Genomic DNA, 18534 nt, shown 5'->3' with positions numbered 1-18534 from the left:
GGGGAACAAACAAACTCCTTTAATAAATATACTCAAAAAAAATAAAAACATTGGATGAAGAGGGGAAAAATTGACTCATCGGCAAAAAAATAGTTGCAATTGTGTGGGATTGCAATGATATTCGGAAGAAAGATAATGGTTATCAGGAACAATAAATTATTAAAAATTTAGGCTGATATGGGCCACATTTATTGGCCTACACAGACAGAAGTAGTGTCTAATGGTGTCCTGTGATAATCCGTCCCATGCCTGTAATGAATACCAAGGGTGATCTGGCATCATATGGAATTGCACCCCACACCATGACTCCAGGCTTTCTGGACACATGACAACAAACCGTTCATCTCTGTGATGACCACTGTGCTTTCACACATGGATTTGATGTAGTCCTGTGTTGTGCAGCCGTCTGCCAATGGTGCTGGCACTAGGAGTCAACATGGAGGACATCACTGTTCGCTGAATGTCCTAAATCATGGCTGTTTGGTTTGTTGTCTCTGTGGTTTGTGTAGGTCTCCCAGATCCTTCAGGTCTCTGGTGTGTGCCACCTTCTATCCACCAATGGTAGTGCAATGGTAATATCCACACGACCGGTATGGTGCGCCATGCATTGATAAGGCTATGCCGCCTTCCGGAGCACTACGATGTGACCCCTCTCCAACTCTGCCAACTGCTGGAATTGCTTTAAAAACTCTTCTCTGAGACATACTTTGCTGCAAAGGAAGCTACCAACACAACAGCAAGCATCAGAATGGAAAGCATGCGCAACAGGATGAGCTTATATAGTCAGTCAGGGACAGAGATGAGGCCTGTCCTTTCTTATGTCACACTGACTGTGAAACTTGAATCTCACGATGACAGACCTGCCAACCAAGTTTCATTCTTGTCGGTTGATTCCTTACTTCTGAGACCTACACAGCCCTTTCAAGACACCTACCTGAACATCTAGAAAGATTTATTCCAACAGCTCCAGGGTCCTGAGTATGTGGGTCCAGTCCCAAGGCAAGGTCACGGTGAGGAGGAGTTTAGAGAGTTCTCTCAGTGTCTCTATGGGTTTCCTCCTGTAATCCCAAAAAACAAAAATGCATATAGTTAGGTGGAATAATGTTGGTGGGCGGCACGGTGACCTGGAGGTTGTGGGTTCAATTCCCGCTCCGGGTGACTGTCTGTGAGTAGTGTGGTTTGTTCTCCCTGTGTCTGTGTGGGTTTCCTCCGGGTGACTGTCTGTGAGGAGTGTGGTGTGTTCTCCCTGTGTCTGTGTGGGTTTCCTCCGGGTGACTGTCTGTGAGGAGTGTGGTGTGTTCTATGTTTTCTCCCTGTGTCTGCGTGGGTTTCCTCCTGGTGACTGTCTGTGAGGAATGTGGCGTGTTCTCCTTGTGTCTGTGTGGGTTTCCTCCAGGTGACTGTCTGTGAGGAGTTGGTGTGTTCTCCCTGTGTCTGTGTGGGTTTCCTCCGGGTGCTCCGGTTTCCTTCCATAGTCCAAAAACACACGTTAGTAGGTTGATTGGCGACTCAAAAGTGACTGTAGGTGTGAGTGAATGTGAGTGTGTGTTGCCCTGTGAAGGACTGGCGCCCCCTCCAGGGTATAATCCCGCCTTGCGCCCAATGATTCCGGGTAGGCTCTGGACCCACCGTGACCCTGAATTGGATTAGCGGTTAGAGAGAATGAATGAATGTTTCTAACTCAGAACATCTCTGCAGCATGTTGCATTTTCTCCCACCCAGACTCACATTGGCACTCAGCACTTTTTTTTACAGACAGTGTGGCATTTGAAGTGCACCCTCTGATTGAGGCCTGCCATTAGACTGCTAATTTGGAGCTGGCAATGGCCGGCTAATCCCATCAGGGTGAGATGTTCTCCTGAAGCCGTGGGCAGCAGGGAGAGGGAGCTGGACCCTGCTGAGCAGAGCTGGCCAAACTAAAGAGACTCAGTCTCGCACACTCTCATTACCCACAGCCCCTTCGAGCCTAGCCGAGAGGAAACGGCCAGCTTCCTCAACCTCCAATTAAGCACTGGGACTGATTCCACCCCTGCCCCTCCCTCCCTCTGCTGAAACAGCCAGAGCAAGGCTGCCATTAGGAGGGATGCTGGGGAAAGAGTTAGACCTCCTGTGTTATAAGGGCTGGTATTTTATTACCCTTTATGTTTGCACGGTAGGGCCACTGAGCTGTTCTTGCTCTTTTCTGGGTCTGTCACGCGGAATGGAGAGCGAGGGCATGGAAGGACATCTGTTCTGCTCGGAGGAACACTAAATCAGTGTCCATGTTATACATATTTCATATATTTTATGTTTTTCCTCCTGAGGCCTACTTATATTTCAGGGGGTTTATCTACAGAATACAGACGTAATTCTTTATTCACATTCTTTTTTCACAACCTCGCTTTGTCTCTTGTACTTAAACAGTACAAAATATATACAGCACATGCTGCAACACTTCTATTTACAACAACACCAAACTGTGCCTCCATACTTAACTCTCACACTCACACACACACACACACACACACATTAGTGCACTAGGAGCAGTGAGCCCACAAACACCAAAAGCAGCAGGCAGCCATCCCAGCATCTATGGAGCTCAAGGTCACCTCAAAACTGAATGTTGAGGGAGGAGACAGCACTGTTCTTTCAATCCCTCCCACCCCCAATTTTCCTGCTGGTCCAGGGTTTTGAACTAGCTAACATTGAGGCCATTAAGGACACTGTATTTATACAAGTATTTATTACACAACTACAGCTATTGTGTATTCAAAACAAGCTGTTTTCCAGCCAAGTGTCCATGTATGGACTTGTTTGTTCTATGATAGCAGCTCTAATTATGTTGCGCTCTTGGACATGTTGGCAGTTGAAGACCATTGAAAATGTAGCCTTTCGTTTCTGGGTTAATATCTATGGTACCCAGCTGGATTCCTGGTCCCCAGCTATGGAGCGTTAATTGACTGCCACTCTGACTAATGAAACCCTTAGCAACGGCTTTTTCCCAAGCAGTACAATTTGCATATACAATTTGTTTGTTTGCATGTGTATGCAACTTTCCCCATCTTATAAGGTTATATGTGAAATGGTAGCATTTCTCTGTGTGACCAAATTCTTCTTTTCTCTCCACAGCTTTACGCCATTCCGTGGTTCCTAACGATGTTCACCCGTAAGTACAATTTGGCAATTGTTCTCAGGCTATATCTCTATAGAAAAGCATAGACTCATGTCTGGAGTATATGGAGTAGCTGCACATGAGACCTAAGGTCACCCTGCCCAATGCCAGGCATTGGTTCTTGTCGTGTTCTGTAGAGTGGTGACCCTCCAGGTTCGGTCTTTCCAGGTTTGGCTTCTTATTTCTAAAGAAAGTTAATTGCACCCAGTGATTCTGGTTAGGCCCTGGGCCCACCCTGACCCTGGTTACAGAAAATGAATGAATGAATCAATGAATGAATGAATGAGTTAATCAGACAGTGGGCTAGCTGAATTAGAAGCCTCAGTCATTGCTATTACAGCTACAAAATCAAATTTCGATTCCCACTCCGGGTGACTGTCTGTGAGGAGTGTGGTGTGTTCTCCCTGTGTCTGTGTGGGTTTCCTCTGGGTGACTGTCTGTGAAGAGTTGGTGTGTTCTCCCTGTGTCTGTGTGGGTTTCCTCCGGGTGACTGTCTGTGAGGAGTGTGGTGTGTTCTCCCTGTGTTTGTGTGGGTTTCCTCCAGGTGACTGTCTGTGAGGAGTGTGGTGTGTTCTCCCTGTGTCTGTGTGGGTTTCCTCCTGGTGACTGTCTGTGAGGAGTGTGGTGTGTTCTCCCTGTGTCTGCGTGGGTTTCCTCCTGGTGACTGTCTGTGAGGAGTGTGGTGTGTTCTCCCTGTGTCTGCATGGGTTTCCTCTGGGTGACTGTCTGTGAAGAGTTGGTGTGTTCTCCCTGTGTCTGTGTGGGTTTCCTCCGGGTGACTGTCTGTGAGGAGTGTGGTGTGTTCTCCCTGTGTTTGTGTGGGTTTCCTCCAGGTGACTGTCTGTGAGGAGTGTGGTGTGTTCTCCCTGTGTCTGTGTGGGTTTCCTCCAGGTGATTGTCTGTGAGGGGTGTGGTGTGTTCTCCCTGTGTCTGCGTGGGTTTCCTCCTGGTGACTGTCTGTGAGGAGTGTGGTGTGTTCTCCCTGTGTCTGTGTGGGTTTCCTCCAGGTGACTGTCTGTGAGGAGTGTGGTGTGTTCTCTCTGTGTCTGTGAGGAGTGTGGTGTGTTCTCTGTGTCTGCGTGGGTTTCCTCTGGGTGACTGTCTGTGAGGAGTGTGGTGTGTTCTCCCTGTGTCTGCGTGGGTTTCCTCCAGGTGACTGTCTGTGAGGAGTGTGGTGTGTTCTCTCTGTGTCTGCGTGGGTTTCCTCCGGGTGACTGTCTGTGAGGAGTGTGGTGTGTTCTCCCTGTGTCTGCGTGGGTTTCCTCCGGGTGCTCTGGTTTCCTCCCACAGTCCAAAAACACACGTTTGTAGGTAGATTGGCGACTCAAAAGTGTCCGTAGGTGTGTGTGTGTTGCCCTGTGAAGGATTGGCGCCCCCTCCAGGGTGTATTCCGGCCTTGCGCCCCAATGATTCCAGGTAGGCTCTGGACCCACCGTGACCCTGAACTGGAAACCCTGAAGTGGTTACAGATAATGGATGGATGGATGGACAAACTACAGTGGTAGGAAAACCCACAAGTGCCCTGTGACTCTTGGAAAGTAGTTTATTAATCAAAACATTGTCTACATTCTACACTCTACACACCCCCACCTCTTCCTCCTTGTCATTTGATTTCTCCTTGATATCTTTTGTGAAAGGAGGATAACTATAAGGTCATATCTTGTCTCTGGATGTTTCACATTGCACCTGCAGTAATAAGATGTCGTGGATCTTTTCTATGAACTGTCTCAGAGAATGTGTATTTCCAAAACAATCCTCGCTAATGGACTATAATGGCCAATTGTTTCATCAGGCACTGTTCCATTATGTTGAAAATTGTTAAATAGCAATTTACACCGTGATCTTGTATTGAAAAAAAAAATCTATTTCGGGTCCTGGCATTGATTTCGAAATGTCTCATTCAGTGAGAAAAATGTCGTCTAATCTGTTTCGATTGGGTTCTGTGACCAGCCTCTATTGGACGTCTCAGTGAAATTGTGGAATAACACCCTCTTGCATTGTGGCGTCGTGAGGAGAATGAGAAGAGTGCAGGCTTATTACTTGCCTTTCTGGGGCTGATGGTGTGAAACGTGGCCCTGTGACCTCTCTACTCTTGCATGTGTGTGGGGGCTGAGTCTCCTGAGACTCTTCTCACTGATCCTACTGCGGAATCCTGTGAAACAGCACTCGCACACACTTCAGTTTTCCTGTTCCATTTAAAAACACATGGCTTTTCAGATACATTTCAGGCGACTTTTTTCTCCTGTATTGGCCCAGCTCTTCAGACTGCCTGGACCCAAACACCATTGCAGCGTTCTCCCTGTATACACAGCCATGTTCAGAACGGCCGGTTCCTTTAAATGATAACGAGCCGCTCGCTGTTCACCCCCGGCGCGAGTGCACAGGAGTGACGAGCAAGAAGCAGTAGTTTTCTAGATATTTATTCTGTACCCTAAATATATTCATGCTTGTTGTGCTCTAACATGAGTGAGTCTGGGCCTGTGATTGGAGAGAATAAGATGAAGGGGCAGGGGGCAATTCAAAAGTGTCTGCATTCTATGTAAGAAGTCAGAACAGCTCACTTTATCCTAGGTTTTAAGACATTGGCAGCCCACGAAAAACAGACTGGGTGGTCTTGTTTTTGCAGTTTGAAGCTTGGCAAGCTCCCCAACTTTTTGTGTAAAGGCACTGAACAAGTCATTTATCATTTTTTTCATAAAACATCTCCTTTAAACTTTCGCAACTTGTGCAAAACTGAAAAAAATAAGTGTAGATCACACCTGTCTTGGCTGATCTACTGCATTTAAGTGGGCTGTAATATATGGTATAAATGAGATTTGTTGATGAGCTGCCATTTTGTTTTGTCTCTGTTCTCCACAGACGTGTTCCCTCTGCATAAGATCTTCCACCTGTGGGACACCCTGCTCTTGGGGAATTCCTCTTTCCCGTTCTGTATTGGAGTGGCTATTCTACAGCAGCTACGAGACAGGCTCTTGGCCAACGGCTTCAACGAGTGCATCCTTCTCTTCTCTGACCTGCCAGGTAAGGGCTTCTATACAGCTCCTCTATTCCACTGAAGGGCTGCTATTAAAAAGCACTCTTTCACTTTCAGGCTCCGCTGCTGATGCAAGAGCTCTCTCCCAGTGAGTTGTGCGTTTTCAAAAGCCCTGCCGAAGTTGTGATAAACAGCTTCCAACTAGTGAATATATGACTGCTCATATGCTCCTGGTGTTTTACTGGGGGGGTGTAAATATCTGACCTCCCAGTGATTTATTTAGAGCTCAGTCCCTTAGCAAAGCATTCAGTGCGTGGTGGGATTTCAAATTGCACTATGATTCAGGTCCATTATTCTGCTGGGGGAAAATGGTTTAAATGTATGTGCCACTGAAGGATCTGTTTACTCACAACCACAAGGTTTTCCTGCTCTGGCAGCGATGAGTCCTTCACAACCTGTTCCTCCTCGGCTGCTCTGGAATGAGCATGCCAACAAGGTCATAAGTTATTGTTTGGCGTACATTATAATTTGTGTAGTGTGTTTGGGAACACCTCTGACTTCAACATGGCTACCTTAATAAGAGCCCTTGGGCAAGACTCCTAACACTACAGTAACATGTAAGGCATGCTGGATAAATACCATAAGTTTAAAGGCTAAGCACCAGCGATATGAAAGTGTCAAACAAATAAATACAGTGGAATTTGAGTTCCTAACTTGTGTTTATTGATAGTCAGAAAACATGTTATTTCTTACTAATTCAAGGAATAAGGTTTAAAAGACACCCCCCCCCCCCAACGGTGTTTAGAAACTCTAATAGGCGTCTTGACTGTGACGTAGATGGTGGACAACAACTCTAGAAGCTGCACTTAATTTAATGCAAAATGACGAAAAGGTGTGTTGTTTTTGGCTGCAATCATTCAATGTACAGTGGGACTTCTGTGCACAAATGGCCCAAAGATCCCAAAATATCCAGAAAATGGACTAAATTTGTCAACTTTAAACGGGCACTTTGGAAAGGACCATCCGCTCACTCCGTTATCTGTAGCTCATTTCACTGGCGCTTTCCCAACAATATGGGCATGTAAGGACACCAACGAAAGGTGTTTAAGAGCCTCTGTAACATGGAGGTAAACAGGGTAAGGACACTCACTTCGCCTGTTTTAGTTGGTGTTAGTTAACGTTAGCTTGACTCGCTAAACTCGGTGGCTCAGATTATACTCGGCTACGTAGCTGCATTACGGAGGTTTATAGTGTCGGATGAATTCGAGTTCGACTTCGATCACATTTACAAGAATAACGGTACCTCTACATTTGAGTTTAGCTTATTGCTAGGCTATTGTCATGAATAATGTTGGTTATTTAGCTAGATACTGTCATAACAGTCAGTCATAACGGTGTTTTACCGCGGCGTTGTTCAGCTGTTGTCCACCAGTGACGTCACGGTTGCGTTCAAGAATTTCCGTAGAGAGCTCGGGTTTTTCCGTCAATTTAATAAAATTGTCAGTTTTAAAGCAAATTAAGCTGCTATTTTCATTTTAATTCATACTTATATCTGTCAGTAACTAAAATAATGTGAAATATTCATGAAGGTCCATTAAGTGGTGCTTAGCCTTTACTCCATATGTGTTTATAATTAGGGTTGTGTAACGAAGTCTGCACTTTTACGGGTACCGACTAAATCATGTTGGTACTACAGAGCAACTCAGTTGGAGCCAAATTTCCTTCCAGCGTAACACATGGGCTGAAAGCTGTCTCAGGTGCTGTTACATTTTTCAAAACCTAACATAGGAAAAGCTCTCTGTAGTATTTGTAATGCGAAATGCAACTTGAGCAAACACCTTGTGGGGGGATAACTGTGTTTCTGAGGTGGCTGAAGCAACTTCTTGGCTCATGTTAATGTACTTGTCGAAGGAATAACTTCCGTATCAGGAGGATAAAACAAACATGTTTATTTTGAATTATGCAAATTACAATATATGTCGAAACAAACCTCTCTCTCTGTCTCAGGAGCATGTTTACTTGTTCCTAGTTCAGTACACAGTATGGTAAGAAAACTGTGTTTCCGCGAGTATAAAGCTCCCCACTGACTCCTTTAAGCTACACTCAGCAAAAACATAAGCATGAAGCTTATGAACATAAATTCAATTGTGTAGATGGCCATTCCAAGTCTCTGGTTTATATGTTAACAATATGGTTTTACCTATGCCTTTTATTTACGTATTATACAGTGCTGTATATATATATATGTCTATGACAGTGCTACTCGTCCCAGTACACAATACACAATTCATTCATTCATTCATTGTCTGTAACCCTTATCCAGTTCAGGGTCGCGGTGGGTCCAGAGCCTACCTGGAATCATTGGGTGCAAGGCGGGAATACACCCTGGAGGGGGCGCCAGTCCTTCACAGGGCAACACACACACACATTCACACCTACGGACACTTTTTGAGTCGCCAATCCACCTACCAACGTGTGTTTTTGGACTGTGGGAGGAAACCGGAGCACCCGGAGGAAACCCACGCAGACACAGGGAGAACACACCACACTCCTCACAGACAGTCACCTGGAGGAAACCCATGCAGACACAGAGAAAACACAACACACTCCTCACAGACAGTCACCCGGAGGAAACCCACGCAGACACAGAGAGAACACACCACACTCCTCACAGACAGTCACCCGGAGGAAACCCACGCAGACACAGGGAGAACACACCACACTCCTCACAGACAGTCACCCGGAGGAAACCCACGCAGACACAGGGAGAACACACCACCCTCCTCACAGACAGTCACCTGGAGGAAACCCACGCAGACACAGGGAGAACACACCACCCTCCTCACAGACAGTCACCTGGAGGAAACCCACGCAGACACAGGGAGAACACACCACCCTCCTCACAGACAGTCACCCGGAGGAAACCCACACAGACACAGAGAGAACACACCACACTCCTCACAGACAGTCACCCGGAGGAAACCCACGCAGACACAGGGAGAACACACCACACTCCTCACAGACAGTCACCCGGAGGAAACCCACGCAGACACAGGGAGAACACACCACACTCCTCACAGACAGTCACCCGGAGGAAACCCACGCAGACACAGGGAGAACACACCACACTCCTCACAGACAGTCACCCGGAGGAAACCCACGCAGATACAGGGAGAACACACCACACTCCTCACAGACAGTCACCCGGAGGAAACCCACGCAGACACAGAGAGAACACACCACACTCCTCACAGACAGTCACCCGGAGGAAACCCACGCAGACACAGGGCGAACACACCACACTCTTCACAGACAGTCACCCGGAGTGGGAATCGAACCTACAACCTCCAGGTCCCTGGAGCTGTGTGACTGCGATTTGGATCTTTTTAACCACTGAAATGACATTTATTACAGTGAGTTATGTACAAAAAATATACACTTCCATGTACTGGTATTTGTAACTTTACGTAAACGTTATTTATATCTAGTTTAGAATGCTGTAGATAGTAAATGGGTGTGAATGATTTTGACTGAATCTCTGGGGAGTTCACAGGTCACTTGAAATGAAAACACAGCTCAGAAGAACTTGTGTTTGGATGTAAGACCTGAATTCAAACGGCGTACGCCGAGCTATTGATTAAAACAGAAGTGAATTGGTTCTGCCTGGAGGATGGCTAAACGCTTCAATCATTATTGTTATGGCTGATTTGGAGAAAGAGCCTGTGCAGAATGGTTCAGACCAGCTCTAAATTTGATCCAGCCTTACATTATAAACATCAGTTTTCAGAGTTTTTCTTTCTCTTGGTATGGATTGGAACTGGAATACTCCCTGTGACCATTAGCCAGTTATTCCACTCCAACCAATTTGCAGCAGTTTGTAGTTTGTTGCTTTGTGGTTTGTACAGTGGTAATATACTATAACGCTGTTTTATTGCTGTTGTAATGCGTAATAAAGAGTAGACCCATATTCAGGAAGCATTATCTGCTATACACTTTGTGTGAAACAGAAAATGGTCCTTGGCTAACAGTGGGCTTATGATTAAAGCTGCTGTTGGGAAGCCGACACGTGGGCGTGAATACGGTACAAACAAATGGCGGGATGATCAAGTGCTGCAGTAGCTTGTGCAGCGAGAGAGGGTAGACTGGTCATTATTGCTTGTTGGTAATGGCTATTACTGTGGGAGTGAAGGATTATTTTGTGTGAAGGCATTTTTCTTCATGAGAGGCTCTAAGCTGGCGGGTGAATGGAGCGGCGTCCTGAGTTGTGATGGGGATGTAATTCAGAGTGAATGAGAGCAGCCATCCCGCTGACTGATTATGTGCAGTCTTCTGATAGCTCTGGGTGGGTGCTGCTGCTCATTCTCTAGCTTCACAGAGCCCTGCTACCTTTAGTGTTTCACCTGGGAGAAGCTGGAGTGTGAACACTTATCGAGTTTACACACTTTGACTGGACATTCAATAAACGAATAAAAGAACTACGCTGTGTGTTAGAGAGTAGATTAAACATATTCCAATCAGACAAAACATTTAAATAACCACTCTTTTAAACTCATTTAATTGCTCATTTTATTAGCTCCACTGACCATTCACACTTGTAGTTCTGTAATCACTGACTGTAGTTGTCCACCACACAAATAACACGGGCTCGGTTTTGGTACTGTGGCAGTCCTGACCGTTGAAGAACAGCCTGAATAGGGGCTAACAAAGTATGCAGAGCAACGTGTTGACAACTCTCTGTAATTATAAAACCACAAAGTGCACATATATGATCAGGGGAACTGATAAAGTGAACAGTGAATGTAGAAACAAGGTCATTTTAATATTATTAAAATGTCAGTGTATGTCTATATCTATAATTATAGTATACAGGAGGTCCTCGGGTTACGTCAGTCCCGAGTTACGATGTTTCGTGGTTACGACACATCTCCCATTTACTGTATAAAGCCTTGTTTCGATTTAAGTGGTTCTGCGTCATAAACGTCGTAACGCGAACTTCATGTGTGGTGTGCGTGGCGCGGCGGAAGGATACACGGTTACGCGGCTCGGGACCGAGGAGGATAGGTGTGAGGATAGGATAAGTGCGTACAGTATGTTATTTACGTGCAGTATGTACGTATGTTCCGACTTACACCGAAAATCGGTTTACGACGCGACGTAGGAACGGATCAACGTCGTAAGTCGAGGACCCCCTGTAATTATGATAAGTACTGTCATTTAAAATGTATGCCATTTTATTGGCACTGATTCATATTTACTAACTAGTAAATTAATATCAGTTAAAAAATGGAAAAAGGCTAATTTACTTGAAAGATAAACGGTCCGAACGAAAGTGCCACATGGATTTGAGTAGGTGTAGAACCTCTAAGATTCAGAGCCTTAAATAGCTTGATCATAACTTTATGTTTCACTCAAGGATTATCCAGTGAGGTAGAAATGGGCGGTATCCACATTCTTCAAACATTCATGCGTCTCAAAATATTATCGCGGTATACGTTATTACTGTGAGGACGGGGTGCTCTGTCAGGCTGCGCTGAGCCTTCTATCTGTGAGCACATAGTCGAGTGAATTTAGCTCAACACAGACCAACTTCCTCTCTCTTTTAACTAGAGTGACCAGAGCTAAGAGGACAAAAAAAGGACCTGTGTGCTTTTAGGTCCTTTACACCTTTATTTACTACACAAAACATGGGAATTTCTTTTTTAAATCATTTGAGAACTTACATTTACGTTTCGTCATAGCTGCTCGAGATGAGGGTAGGTAGATGAGCTTTGCCTGACGTAAACAAGGACTACTGACGTGCAGACTGACCAATTAAATGTTTACAGAGAAGGTTATCGACCAATAACGGTAGCTCTACAGTCAGACCGTCCAATCAGAAAATTTTAGGCTACTTCGCCACGCCCCCTTCTCACTCAAACGAACCAATCGGAGTAGGGGAGGGCGGGACTAGTTTGTGAACGAAACGCTTCTCGAAAGTTCTGTGTAAGCTCTAGAAAAACAAAATGCCGGACGTTTGTGAAATTCCGCCCGGACATTTTTTTTAAGTCTAAAAACAAGGACATGTCCGGGTAAAAGAGGACGTCTGGTCATCCTATTTTAACCCAAACTCAGCGCTAAACTCACAAATGTGATGTTCTACTGGGCGTGTGTATTTCCCCCCCCATTTTCAGGCCTCATTCAGTGAGCTCCCACAGCGCCCCCTCCCTGCGGCTCTCTTAAATGCACATAAATATTTTAGCCGCGTTTTTTGAAAACACAGAACAGATATGTGACACACCATAAATACCACCGTCATTTCGAGATACAGTCCACATTTTTAAATACCGTGGTATACGTTATTACCATTATACCACACAACCCTACACTGTGTTGGAGGACCACAAGACCTTAGCATGTCATCACACTTTAAAACCTGCGAGCACCTCAGCGTGGTCAGTAATGTAAACTTACTCAGCACTCAGGTATTAAAAAAAAGTACATATTCTGTCAGTCAGCGAGTGGGTTCTGCTACTCGTCCATTCTGGACGCTCCTCTCCTCAGTCTGAGGGTCAGCTTGTCTACATAATTAAAATATGAGCTCAGGGACCGCTGCTCGTTGTGAGGCTCCTCCAGGGCTGACTGTCGGTGTATTTGATAAGTCGGTTCGTTGCTGCTGCTTGTTGGTCTTTGGTTGGAAAGCAGAAGAGGGGGCACAGCCTTAGGACTGCCCCGAGGTACTACTGTCGTTACGAAAGCTTTAAATCTCACCAATTTCTTTGCACTGTCCAGTTTGTAAGTGAAGCAGTGAATTGCAGTGGAGCAGCAAGCTTTCCGGTTTGTAAAGCTTGTAATTAATGTTGTGTATGGGACATTTCCACAGCCTGAGCAGAGTGACCACACGGAACACTGTCCATTATCACAGTCACCTACAATTGACCTGAAAGTGTCAGACCTGGCGCAGTGGGTAGTGTCGCCGTCAAACAGCTCCAGGGACCTGGAGGAGGAGTGTGGTTTGTTCTCCCTGTTTCTGCGTGGGTTTCCTCCGGGTGACTGTCTGTGAGGACTGTGGTGTGTTCTCCCTGTGTCTGCGTGGGTTTCCTCCGGGTGACTGTCTGTGAGGAGTGTGGTGGGTTCTCCCTGTGTCTGCGTGGGTTTCCTCCGGGTGACTGTCTGTGAGGAGTGTGGTGTGTTCTCCCTGTGTCTGCGTGGGTTTCCTCCGGGTGCTTCGGTTTCCTCCCACAGTCCAAAAACACACGTTGATAGGTGGTTTGGACATGCAAAAATGTCCATTGCTATGAATATTGTGGGAGAATGTGTGGGTGTGTTCCTGCCCCGTGATTCCAGGTAGGCTCCGGACCCGCTGCGACCCTGAACTGGATAAGCGTTACAGACAACGATGACGATTGTGATGATGTTTAAATAAACTTGCAATATAAAGCCAATTTAGACAAGACGTAAATTTGAAAATAAAAAGAGAATGAACAATAACATAAACATGAAAGTTTATGGTTAAAAAACTATGTAATAAATGATAAAATTAACACAAAAAAACATTTGAGTGAAAGCTAAGGTCAAATGAAAAATAAATGGGGGAAAAAAATCAGAGAAATAATAAATGCCTTCATTTATTTAATCATTAACTTATTTTCTGTAACTGCTTCATTGTTTTCAGAGAGTCGTATTGCGTTCAGTGATTTATTTCATGGAATCATTGGGACACAGTAACTCCCCCTGGACACAGAGGCAGTCCATCACAGGGCAGTGTGTCTTACCATACACTAAAACACCAAATGAGATGGCCAGTGATATTGGTGTGATATTTGTGTGTCTACACGAGGAAGCGATGGCCCAAGCCAAGGCTCTGGGATCCGCATTCATGTGGAGATCAGTTTGACACACACCACCTACATACATCAGTCAGGTGGCCTCCACGTTTGGTTCCTCTGTGTATCGGTGAGTTCAAGGTGATGATGTCTGCTTTTTATGCGCTCTCACTTCCATTAAATGTTTGCGCTTGGACTCTCCAGCCTTCCCCCTCTGTTCTCTCCCACTGCTCTGCACTGGGTGCAGGCAGGAGGTTATTTTCCTGTTGTGACTGCACGCAATCCAGCTGCAACCGTCTGTGACAGCGCCGGCAGCCGTTACAAAACACGTCTGTGAAGAGATGAGTGGAGCAGTAGCTTTCTTCCTGATGTCCTTAAAACTCGCTGTCAGAGTCTCTCAGCATCTGAGCGTTTGATCCCTCTGAAGCTGCTGGAACGGCGTTCGCGGAGAATGGCAGTCTGTGTTCAAGTCTTAGCAGCCTTCTCTCTCTCTGTCTCCCAGTGTGCACAATGAGAGAGGCAACCGCCAGGGTCCCCCAGACCCAGAGAGCCACTCCCATCTCTTCCCCACAAACGAAATAGAACGACAGCATCATTTTCACGTGTAAACGTACATTGAGAGACGCCACGTGAGAATCCCTCATCTAAAATTCATCAGTACTTCTCTCTCGACTCTTCGTTAGATTTGCACGGACCTGTCAAGTGTGATTTAGGACACACCGTGACTTCTGGGAAGCTTTAACATTAAACGTAACCGCGGAGTGTAGCCGAATACTGAGGTCAGCCGTGAAACATCGTGATCAGATCATCAAAGAATCCTAACTGAGGGCATTGCTCTTGTTTGACAGTAAATGGTACTTTCCTAAAGGAGCCGAAAACTAAGCTAAAAGCTAAAACAAAAACAAAACAGGTTTCTGTAAATGGAGAATCATATTGTATTGTTTTATAACGACTCTGGACAAAAGTTTAAAAAGCCAAAAATTGTATTTGAGAGAGAGAGAGAGAGAGAGGGTGGTAAAAAATGATAGTCTGAGAAAAGTGACAGATCTTCATCCTTCCATTCCGTTTGATTTATTGAGCAATAGATCTCCGTCCTGGTCTGAACCGCAGCACAGCAGCCGATGAGATTGCAGCCTGTTGTCCCTGATTCTTACTCCCATTACTTCTCTCTGACTCTGTCAGCAGGATTAAAGAAAAAAACAGCTTGGGTCCATCTCTGTTTAACTCTATAAACCCTATAAACAACAGAGTCCCAGTTCGGTTCCATACCTACAAACACATTGTGTGTACTCGTCTTTCATCGAAGCTACCACACATTCATTCATCCATTATCTGTAACCCTTATCCAGTTCAGGGTCGCGGTGGGTCCAGAGCCTACCTGGAATCATTGGGCGCAAGGCGGGAACACACCCTGGAGGGGGCGCCAGTCCTTCACAGGGCAACACACACACAGTTTATAGTATTTACTTAATGATTAGCCAGATGATAAATAAGTGAATAATAAGGATGTTTCTAGGCATGTGTCACCTGTCCAGGGTCGTGGTGGGTCGTGAACCCAAGGCTGGGGCGCCCCTTTGAGGGTGCGGCAGTCCTCCACGGGGCGACACACACTCACACATTCATTCTAATACACTGCAATATAAGTGACGATGTTTCAGTGAAATGTGAGATTATGGGATGTTTTTGAAATCTAGGTGACGCCCCAAGCACACCGGGCCTCGCTTGGCTGCCCCACGGTGGCGGACATGTTTATGTCACGTAGTTCCTTTCCTCGTGGCACTTAGGTGTGTTCTCCCAGTGTCTAAGTGGGTGTCCTCCCAATCCTGATTAAGGCTGAGGCAGTTACAGGTGAACGAATAAAGGAATGTGGTGTAAAGGGTGAAATCCCCACGGCCTTCCCTCCTTTCTGAAAGTCAGTGCTTTGTAATGTGTGTAAATAGGAAAGTGAAGCCTGGTTGTGGTGAACTGGAGCTCAGTGGGGAAACACAAAATGGCAGAGGACGTGAAAAGTCTTGTCTTATTTTCTCTGCATTTCTTTATCTCGCCTCTGGCTGTCACAGCGCTAAGCGGTAATACGCGGAGTGTTCTATCCCTCTTTCCTAGGAGCCGAAGGGACGATGACTCTCTTTGCTTTATTTATTTATATTGTTCTTTACTGCTGCAGCTTTGTGGCCTAGCGCTCTTTAGGGGCGAACAGCGTCTTCCTGGGCTTGTCAGCTTGGCGCGCTCCGCATGCTGTGACTGCTGTAATTAACTCCGCAGGAGGCTGCCGTCTGAAGGGAACGCAGCAGAACACACACTCGTGTTTGAGAGGCCCTGGCTGTCTCCTCATATACCACACACAGCGTCATTCTTGAACGGCCCCCCAGCGCGTACTTCAGATTCCTCCTCAGTCGCCTCCGCCCTCCTCCTGGCTCCTGTGTCGCCCAGTTGCACCGCACTTGCCTCAGCAGAGGATCGCTGACGACAGGCTTAAGCCACATCCATAATATATGGCCATTATCTGACATCAGGGCAATGTTTCAATCGCTTTCTCTTCAAATCCCCCTTCTCACGTTGGGGATGAGTGGCATTCACATTGCAGGGGAGGTGCAGTTGGAGACGGTGTGTCCAAAGGGGGGCGCTACACTGCAGATAGTGTCCAAGGTTTGAGCAGTTGTGTTATTTTTACTGGCCAAGTTCAGCAAGAGTGGAGAACTCCTTATAAAGGTAAAATATGTTTGCTCAGTGGTTGTGCACTCCCACTATTTCTCCACCTTTGCTCTCTTTCTGTCTTTCTGACACACACACACACACACACACACACAAACAACAGTATAAGCAAGCTGGAGCAGTTTTCAGCTTGTGTGCTTTATACCTCAGTGCTTCAATGATTGCCTTGATTACTTGCTAGATTACATCTCCCAGCATTGCCCAAGGCATCTCAGAGTCATTTTTTTTCCTGCTCTACCCTTATATTGGTCACTCTGAGCTGAAAACCTCACTTGATCAAATAGTCATTAAGTGTAAACAGAACTTTCACATTGAATAAACTACAGATGGAAGACCTTTGACGCCCTCCTTAAAGGCTTTTTCAGCTGCTTGTGTAAAGTGGTCCTTCTGATTTGTAGGCTTCTGCTCACCGTTCGCAAATAAACAAGGCACAAAGCTTTACACAGGGTGACTGTCTGTGAGGAGTGTGGTGTGTTCTCCCTGTGTCTGCGTGGGTTTCCTCCGGGTGACTGTCTGTGAGAAGTGTGGTGTGTTCTCCCTGTGTCTGCGTGTGTTTCCTCCGGGTGACTGTCTGTGAGGAGTGTGGTGTGTTCTCCCTGCGTCTGCGTGGGTTTCCTCCGGGTGACTGTCTGTGAGGAGTGTGGTGTGTTCTCTCTGTGTCTGCGTGGGTTTCCTCCGGGTGACTGTGAGGAGTGTGGTGTGTTCTCCCTGTGTCTGCGTGGGTTTCCTCCGGGTGACTGTCTGTGAGGAGTGTGGTGTGTTCTCCCTGCGTCTGCGTGGGTTTCCTCCGGGTGACTGTCTGTGAGGAGTGTGGTGTGTTCTCCGTGTCTGCGTGGGTTTCCTCCGGGGGACTGTCTGTGAGGAGTGTGGTGTGTTCTCCCTGTGTCTGCGTGGGTTTCCTCCGGGTGACTGTCTGTGAGGAGTGTGGTGTGTTCTCTCTGTGTCTGCGTGGGTTTCCTCCGGGTGACTGTCTGTGAGGAGTGTGATGTGTTCTCTCTGTGTCTGTGTGGGTTTCCTCCCCGTGACTGTCTGTGAGGAGTGTGGTGTGTTCTCTCTGTGTCTGTGTGGGTTTCCTCCGGGTGACTGTCTGTGAGGAGTGTGGTGTGTTCTCCCTGTGTCTGTGTGGGTTTCCTCCGGGTGACTGTCTGTGAGGAGTGCGGTGTGTTCTCTCTGTGTCTGCGTGGTTTTCCTCCGGGTGACTGTCTGTGAGGAGTGTGGTGTGTTCTCTCTGTGTCTGCGTGGGTTTCCTCTGGGTGGTCCGGTTTCTTCCCACAGTCCAAAAACACACGTTGGTAGGTGGATGGGCTACGCAAAAGTGTTTGTAGGTGCGAAGTACTGGTGACCTCTCCAGAGTGAGTTCCCAACCTTGCACCCAGTAATTCTGGGTAGGCTCCGGACCCACCCCGACCCCGAATTAGATGAGCAGTTACAGATAATTAATGAATGTTGTAACCCTGACTGCACACATACTTCTACATATCCTTTACGATGGGGTGGATGCAACAGCTCCACTAGAGGGCAGTTTAGAGTGAAAAGTTTCTGACTAAAACAAACATGGTGATGATGGAGGAGGTGGTGATAATGTGACATTTTACAAAAAAAGACAACCGAGGCCAAGGTGTAAACCCTGGTGGTCTTTAAGGGCATTAAACACTTTGCAGAATACAGACAGAGAATTATTTTCCCATTATATCAATGGCCATATTTTACTTCAGCTATCAGCTACACCACCCCACTGTTCCCTTGGTACTGTTCCGTTCCATTCGGATCTGTAAGCTTTCCCAGAACGTGCACAAATGCAGACAAAATGAACACAGAGTACGAACAGAAGGCCCTGTGCGTATCTATATTTAACACGGAGCGTAAATGAGCCTTAAATCATTATGAGAAATCCA

At 46.4% G+C, this 18534-nt stretch overlaps 1 protein-coding gene across 2 annotated transcripts in view; it reads left to right on the top strand.

Annotated features, from left to right (window-relative positions):
- Positions 1–18534, top strand: part of tbck (TBC1 domain containing kinase) — an 84194-nt gene that overhangs the window by 28403 nt on the left and 37257 nt on the right. For both annotated transcript variants that reach the window (XM_066678880.1, XM_066678882.1), the window contains exons 21-22: positions 3109–3145; positions 6011–6172. In XM_066678880.1, the coding sequence (XP_066534977.1) occupies positions 3109–3145; positions 6011–6172 (199 nt within the window). The remainder of the gene's footprint in view (positions 1–3108; positions 3146–6010; positions 6173–18534) is intronic.

The sequence above is a fragment of the Hoplias malabaricus genome, chromosome 8 (genome assembly GCF_029633855.1).
Source record: "Hoplias malabaricus isolate fHopMal1 chromosome 8, fHopMal1.hap1, whole genome shotgun sequence".
In the NCBI taxonomy this organism is placed as follows: domain Eukaryota; kingdom Metazoa; phylum Chordata; class Actinopteri; order Characiformes; family Erythrinidae; genus Hoplias; species Hoplias malabaricus.
The sequence above is the reverse complement of the archived record's forward strand: the minus strand, read 5'-3'. Positions and strand labels throughout refer to the sequence as shown.